Raw genomic sequence first — 8103 nt, forward strand, 5'->3', positions numbered from 1 at the left:
TGTTTCTTGGTTAAACCGCTGACTTGCTTCGCGATCAAGATAAAAAGAGTCATTACGTGTACACGGAAGACGGTTTGCAGTAATAGACTTTGGAAGTAAGGGTGAGCACTGAACGTGGAAAAAGCTGCAAGGTTATCTGTGCAGTATAACCATTACATGGCAGAAAAAGCAACAAGCAAGCCAATCAACAAAATGTCGTAGCACCTACATCTTCCCTGCCTATTCCTTAAAGCTTCCGGAATGAGCTCTCTTGGTAGTCCTGCTTGATCACATAAGACAGTCTTCTCTGATTATGCGCGCTATTCAAGAAATTCGTAGTGCTAAAATAAAAAAAATTGTGCCCTTTGCTTTGCTTCGTGTCAGCACACACGCGAAAATTGTTTATATTCATGGGGAATCACACCACACTTTATAAGTGTATATTAATATTATAGGTTCCGGATTTAACCCGCGACCTGCGGGTGAGCAGCCGAGTACCTTAGCCACTAGACCACCGCGGCGGGGCCATTGCTGCTTTTACAAGTTTTATATCTTGATTTCCGTTCTATTGGGCAAATGTTCTGTACAGTTAAAATAAAATTCCTTTACCACAAAAAAAAGTGTTTAAATGTAAGGTCAGTAATGACTTATACGCGCTAGCGCTGAAGAGAAGACGAGGGTTGAAAAGTCTAGACCTAGCCTGATTAGCCATGTTGAATTGATATGTATAGATAGCACAGTGATCTATAGATGTTTTCAAATTGTTCACGTCTTTGATCGCTGTGTCGTTTTCTACGCTAATGAACACGAATCCAAACAAAAACTTACTAGCCCAATCTAATGCTCTTAGTTACGGCAGTTGCTTGAACGTTGCACTGAACTAGTTCCCGAAGGTGAGCTGCATTGATGAAACGGTGGGGGCATACCAAAGGCCCCAAAAAGCGTCAGTAGAAAGTCAAGGCTTATTCCAGATTACTATGACTGCAAATAATAAAAGACAAGTAAAATAAGCAGTACTAGCCATCATAAAAAATCTAGAATATATAAAAATGTCACCGAAATTAGAAGCTTCTGTGACAGCGAACTCCATGAGGTTGGTAAGTTATGCAGTGAATTAAGGCTTCCCTCTCTCCGTCGTGGTAGTATGGCCCCCAGATGAGCTGCCATTCCCACAACACACGTCCGTGGTTCTCCCTGTAGTCTAGGAAACTTCATGGCACTTTCATGAGGCTTCATCTTCAGGTTAAAGAGTTTTTTCTTGCACCAGTAATGAGTTCCTGAGTGACTCCGTGGAAGATAAAGAAAAACTAATATGCTCGCGGTAGGTAATATCATTGCTCGCTGCAAAGCTTATCAGCCGCAACAGCTAGAAACACTCAATGATGACATGCTGCGCCGCTACAGGCGGGGCAACACAGTCTGGCGCACACGCTTACTTTCCCGTCCTTGAAGCGAAGACGATCTAATTTTGGGAGCACGCGTTGAGAGCATGAGACAATTTCCTAACATGTCTGAGTCTAAAAGACCGCCACTATAATGCTTGGAGACGCCCTGGCATGCCTGCTCGTCAGTAAAAGCGTTGCGAAATTTTGGAGTTGTCGCAGTCAACTTCACAATCATTTGGGCTGAAGTCCTCCTCCCTTTTCTCGGTTGAGGCAGTTCTCTTTAAATTATGCGCAATTATGCGCAGTTCACTTTAAATTATGCTCATTGCCATGCTTGCGGTGTAGCTCACTGCGATTTCATACGTAAGAAAAAAAATCACAGTATCACCACAGTGCGAAGAACCAAATGCGATAACAACCAACTGTAATGTTGTATGAAGCAATTAACGCGGACTCGCTCTCTGGATTCCGTGCCGACCGGTTGTGCCCCCGCAATCTCCGATGACAGTGCAGCTCTGGCCAACTGGCTCACCATACGCCATCTCCTGCTGACGACTAGAGTTCTCGCTGAGGGGTGCCCCTTCCTCGGACCTCTGCAACCGTGTCCATCGTTCCTTTCTTCTTCTTCATTCTGGGTGCCACAGTCCCTGCGCCTCGCTCTCTCCTTCCCCCTCTCTATGTTGTAGCGGAATAGCAGGGAGGCAGACTTTTTCTAGTGAGACGACGACAGAGAAAAAACACGTCCTTTCAGTTTGAACGCATCACGAAGACTGGTTTATTCGTACGCTATGTACCGCTGTCGTAGAGAGGGGAAGAAAAAAAGGAAAAGCAAACAGAGAAGCACAAGTATTGTCAAAGAGTTTCCTCCGCACCCCGCACGTGCGACGGTCTTCAAGGACAGATGGACAAAACGCTTTCCGCGTGTTCGAGAAGGGTCATTGTGGCCCTCACCCCCCTTTCCCTTCACGGCTAGGCTTGTAGGTAAAAACAGATGTCAAGGACGCCCTTCGCTCCTTTCGCATTGCCCGTCACGCGAACCACCCGAAAACGAGTCCCTCCGAGTTGCCCCTCCTCCCCCTCTTCGCCGCGGAGTCTTTCAATTAACGCTCCCCCGCAGCGGGGGCTGCTTCCCAGTATGCGACAAATACAACAACCTCCCCCGGATGAGCGAACTCTTGAGCTCATTGTCGGTCGACTTCTAGCGGATAAAGCAGCTGTATTGGTCGTTTCACCACCGTTCCCCCGCTTAGTTTCAAACTGCAGGCCCGCACCCTGCCGTCCCTGCCCTTGAACGTTTCCTTGATTCTGGCGATCTTCCACATGTGTCGTTTGAGATGATCTTCCTTTAAAAGAACTAAATCGTCTATCTTTAGGTCACTCGATGTCGTTGGCCGGGACAGATGCGCCGATCGAAGCTCCAATAAGTACTCTCTCCGCCACCGTCTCCAGAATCCTTCAGCCATGGCAGACCGGTACTTCCAGCGTCGTGAGATATGCGCGTCACCGCCCGGAATTTCGGCTGGCAGGTGGTGTGGAGGAAGGGTTGTCAGCTTTCTTCCGACGAGGAAGTGCGCCGGCGACAGTGGTTCTGGCTCTTGAGCATCATCGTAGGTGAAAGTTAATGGGCGTGAGTTTATTACGGCCTCGACTTCGTACAAGACAGTTGTGAGTTCTTCAAAGCTTAAACTGCTCCGACCTAACACCTTGCGCAACGCTACCTTCACCGATCGCACCAACCGTTCCCAGAATCCGCCCCACCAAGCTGCCCTTTCAACAATAAACTTCCACCTGATCTGGTTTCCGGCGAAGTATGACTGCATTTCCTCTGATTTTAGTAGCGTGAACATTGCATTCAGATCTTTTGCTGCTCTCTTGAAGGTTAGCGCGTTGTCCGAATAAATAGTCGAGCAGATTCCCCTGCGAGCCACGAAGCGCTTGAAAGCCAGGAGAAAGGCTGTAGTCGACATGTCGCTAACGAGCTCAAGATGGACGGCACGTGTCACAGCGCAGGTTAAAATTGCGATGTAACATTTTCGGGCACCGCGCGACTCTTGACAAATCAAAGGTCCTGCGAAATCGATGCCGACAGTGTCGAACGGATTTCCTTCTGTTACTCTGTCAGCTGGAAGTGGGGCCACTGGTTCCGTGGCTTGAGGGCAACTTTGTTTGCGACAGATGAGGCACTGCTTGATAACCTTTTTTACGGCCTGGCGCCCTCGGATGATCCAATACGACTCTCGCAATGACGCCAAGGTGTCGCGCACCCCTGAGTGTAGCATTCTCACGTGCTCTTTCCTTATGAGCAGTAGCGTGAAGGGATGAGTGCTAGGTAGAATGATGGGATGTTTAGTCTCTTCGTGGTTGTCGGTGAATTGCAAGCGTCCACCAACTCGCATGAGACCTTCCCCGTCAAGGTACGGACTGAGTGGCAGAACAGGAGAGCCTTTGTGCAGTGGTCTTTGGGCTTCCAAGTTGGAAATGTCGTCACTGAATGCTTCTCCTTGAGTTGTTGCCAACCAGTACCTCTCAGCATCGATCACCTCTTCAGCTCGTAGCGGACCACCTTTCCTTTCTTTCCCGCGGCGGCAATTGTTGACAAAGCGGCGGACCCACGCAGTTAAGCGCACGACTCTGCTGCATGAGCTGAACTCCTCTACTTTCAGCACTGCCTCGAACGGCGATGATATTACGGGCATCACCGTCACTTTTCGCTCTTCCAGGTGACATTCTACTGCCCCTGGGCTCTGCTCACCGGTCGTTGGCCAATGCGTCTTATCCTTGTGAAGCCAGTGTGGTCCTCTCCACCACAATTCGCTTTCTAACAAGGCTGATGGGAGGATACCGCGAGTGATTAGGTCAGCGGGGTTGTCTAGTCCTGGGCAGTGCCTCCAATCCTCGGGATCAGTCAGCGCCTGAACCTCTGATACTCGGTTTGCCACGAAGGGCTTCCATCTGGCAGCGTTTCCTTTAATCCAGTGCATAGCCACTGTGGAATCGGTCCAAAGGATGGCAGCAGCATTCTGGAGGTTCAAGGCCTTGGCAACGTAGTGGCACAGTCGAGCACCAATGAGGGCCCCCATCAGCTCTAGTCGGGGTAACGAGAGGCGCTTCAAAGGGGCAACTCTTGATTTGGCCATAATTAGGCTTATATTGATTATTCCTTGAGCAGACTTGCATGCAACGTATCCGACAGCACCGTAGGCCTTTGGGCTGGCATCGCAGAAAATGTGCAACACCTTCTCTGTCTTTTCATCTCGGAAATCCCTTGCGATGATCCTCGGAATGGACACCGCCTTGATGCATTGAAGCTCTTCACACCAGCACTTCCACTCCGCTTGCATCAATTCTGGCAAGGGGTCGTCCCAACCCGCTCCCAACTCCCACAACCTTTGGAACATTGTCTTTACGTACAGTGTTGTAGGAGCGATAAACCCAAAGGGGTCGAAAATTCTGGCTGAGACTTGCAATACGAATCTCTTGCTGTCGGCTCTTGTGGTGAGGAATTCAAGAAGTGAGGTCAGATTGTACTCGAAGTTATCTGTATGAGCATTCCAACCTACTCCCAATACCTTGGTGGCTGCAGGAAGTTCGGCATTTGCATTCCTCTTCGCCACGTTCCCATCCTCTATGAAGTTGACTAAATCGTGGTCGTTAGACATCCACTTGTGGAGCCGCATTCCTGCTTGAGATAATATATCGCTTGATTCCTGGCATAGCACTTTACCCTGTTCGAGGGTGTCGACCCCTGTCACAAGGTCGTCAACATAGAGATGGCTGCGCAGGATGTTCGCAGTCTCAGCATACTGCTCTGGGAGTCCTTCAAGATGGTGTCGTAATGTTGCGGCTAATAGGAATGGGCTGGATGTAACACCGAACGGAACGCGCGTCATCCGGTAGGCCGCCACCGCTGGAAGTTCTTCACCTTTCTTCGGAGTGGCAGCATACCAGAGAAACCGTACAGCGTTCCGGTCACCCTCTGACAGAGATATTTGAAGGAATGCCTTTTCAATATCCGCGACGATGCCGATGTTGTAAGTGCGGAAGTTGATCAACAAATCAATGAGCTCTGGATTAAGTTTTGGACCACTTTCCAAAACATCATTCAGTGAGAGGCGATCTTTGGCACTTGATGATGCGTCGAACACCACCCTCACTTTTGTTGTCAGGCTTTCTTGTCGAACAACTGCTTGATGTGGCATGTAATACAACGGACCTTCCGAAGCGCTGCAATGCTTGTTGGCTGGCTCTGCATAGCCCTTTTCGATGTATTCTCGGATGCAGGCGTCATATTCCACGATCAAGGAATCTCCCTTCAAAAGGCGCGTCGTGTTGGCTCTAAGACGCTTCGCGGCGCACTCGTAGTTGTCGTCGAGCTCATCAACCATAGGCTTCCAGGGGAAAGACACTGTGTACCGCCCATGCTCAAATTTGACGGTTTCTTTGTAGTGCTGTTGGATTGCGTCTTGGTGGCGAGCTGGTTCGTGTTCCTTGATACCAATGTGTTCGAGCTCCCAGAATGACCTCAACTGTGCTGATATTTCTTTGTTAGTTTGTTCGCTCACTGCTACTCGCATTACGCCAGCAACAGAGGGACAGACTCCTGGTGACCTTTTTGCGCCTACCTGGCCCTGGACTGTCCACCCAAATGCAGTTTCTACTGCCATCAGCTTGGAGGTTAGGCGCTTAGTGGATCCCGTGACAATTTCCCAATAATGATCAGCGCCGATCAGAAGATCAATGTTTTCACTTCCGTCACCCTGCGCGACGTCCGCGACTGGCAAGCCAAATTTCGAAAGTTCCAGAAGAACTGACTTTAAAGGCGCAGCCATTATATCTGCGCAGATGCAGGGAACTTCGAGGGCCTCCACTCGCGCCCTTTTCCCGTCGTACTGGCTTTGCAGCCACAGCTCGACCAGACGCGCTTTAGTGCGGGTTATAGCGGACTTGTCGCCGAAGGCATAGATTTTAAGTTCCTCTTCCCCAAGCACGTTCAACTGCAGTCTTTCAGACAACTTGCGATGGATGAACGTCCTTTGACTGCCACCATCTAGGAGAAGCCTGACAAGCGTACTTTTGTGCGGTCCCACTGTCCAAGCTCGTGCTGTTTGCAGAAGAAACTGATGCCCCTCCATGCACATAAATTTCTCCTCTGAGCCTAGAGAAGACTTTAGCACTGTGGCTTGTCCTGTCGCTGGTGGAGAGGATGCATTCTGTTCACCACTGCCACGGTATTCTCTGAAATCAGGATCACACATAGCCGTGAGGTGTTTTCCGCTACAGTTGGCACACCTGAGCCATTTGGCCTTACGGCACTCTCTTGACGTGTGCCCCTTTACTGTGCAGCGGAAACATCTATTCTCACGCTTCAGCATTTCTCTTTTATCAGCTGCCGACATCTCTGCATCGCAGTCACCGCTTTCGTGGCACCCTGACGAACAAAACAGACACCCTTTTCTCTCCTTGGTCATGGTATGCAGTGCAGCGGCTGAAGACATTCTCGCCGCTTTAAAGGTGCTGTTACGGTTTTCGACAGACGATTCTACACACATGCCCCTTGGTGTTTCGGCCCGCTGTATAATCTCCCGTGCCTCTACCTCGACTCTCAAAAAATGCGCAAATGCCTCCAGTTCACTGCCTCCTGTAGTAGCGCCCTTTCGTCGACAGTATTCGAGATGAAGGTCCGCAGGCACCGCCTTCTTTACTACTGTCAGGAGCAGAGCTCCGTACGTGCTGACACCGACGCCAAGAGAAGTGAGGCTCCGTACACCTCTCTCTACTTCGTCAACGAGGCTCCGAAGTTGGCTGAGGTTCCGCGAGTCACGCACTGACTTGATATTGAGCAGTCTGGACATGTGATCCTCGATTATGGCTTCTTTACGACCGAACCTTTCCTTTAACAGCGAGAGAGCAACTTCGTAGTTTCCGTCGGACAAATCAAGACCCGCAACAGCAGCCGCTGCTTTTCCTGTTAAGTAACTGTTCAGGTACTTGAACTTGTCCACGTTTGACAGGTGGTGGTTAGCGTTTATTGTCGTGTCGAACTGACTCCAAAAGCCTTGCCACTGTCGAAGCTCGCCGTTGAACTTTGCTATCTCTAGTTTTGGCAGCTTTACTGTGGGGGTTACTTGCGGGATGTTACGGCTAGATTCTCTTTGATCTGAGGAACTTGAGGTGCGATCTAGCGAAGCGCTCACTGATGCGGCGTTAGTGCAGCTAAGCTCACGTAGCATGAGCTGTACTTTAGTCCTTGCTACGTTGATCTTTTCTTTGTAGTTCTCGGAGCATGCAATTTCCTCTTCTAATGCATCATCTTCTACGCCAATCTCAATTTCCCGATCTAGCTCTTTGAGTGAGTCTTCCTTAAGGGTGAGAAGGTTGATCTTTTCTTCAAGCTCACCGAGTGACGCGTCGTCCTCCATGGTAGCGATGTCATTGAGCAGCTTTGTTGTTGACGTTCGCACCACGGCCCTTTTGCGCTTCATCCTGTCGATGTCCATCTTTGGGTCCCTAATTCCCGGGTTTCGGCACCAAAAAATGTTGTAGCGGAATAGCAGGGAGGCAGACTTTTTCTAGTGAGACGACGACAGAGAAAAAACACGTCCTTTCAGTTTGAACGCATCACGAAGACTGGTTTATTCGTACGCTATGTACCGCTGTCGTAGAGAGGGGAAGAAAAAAAGGAAAAGCAAACAGAGAAGCACAAGTATTGTCAAAGAGTTTCCTCCGCACCCCGCACGTG

General features: G+C 49.7%; 1 protein-coding gene across 1 annotated transcript; it reads right to left on the bottom strand.

Moving 5' to 3' along the window:
* Positions 1–2545: 2545 nt before the first annotated feature.
* On the bottom strand, positions 2546–7861 carry LOC142766155 (uncharacterized). The gene has a single exon (XM_075867982.1). It carries the CDS (start codon positions 7859–7861, stop codon positions 2546–2548), a length of 5316 nt encoding a protein of 1771 aa, XP_075724097.1.
* Positions 7862–8103: the final 242 nt, after the last annotated feature.

Source organism: Rhipicephalus microplus, chromosome 1, assembly GCF_043290135.1.
Source record: "Rhipicephalus microplus isolate Deutch F79 chromosome 1, USDA_Rmic, whole genome shotgun sequence".
Lineage (NCBI taxonomy): Eukaryota > Metazoa > Arthropoda > Arachnida > Ixodida > Ixodidae > Rhipicephalus > Rhipicephalus microplus.

What these genes read in the sequence shown, in the direction of transcription:
- LOC142766155 (XM_075867982.1), bottom strand. Translation starts at nt 7,861, where the DNA reads ATGGACATCGACAGGATGAAGCGCAAAAGGGCCGTGGTGCGAACGTCA.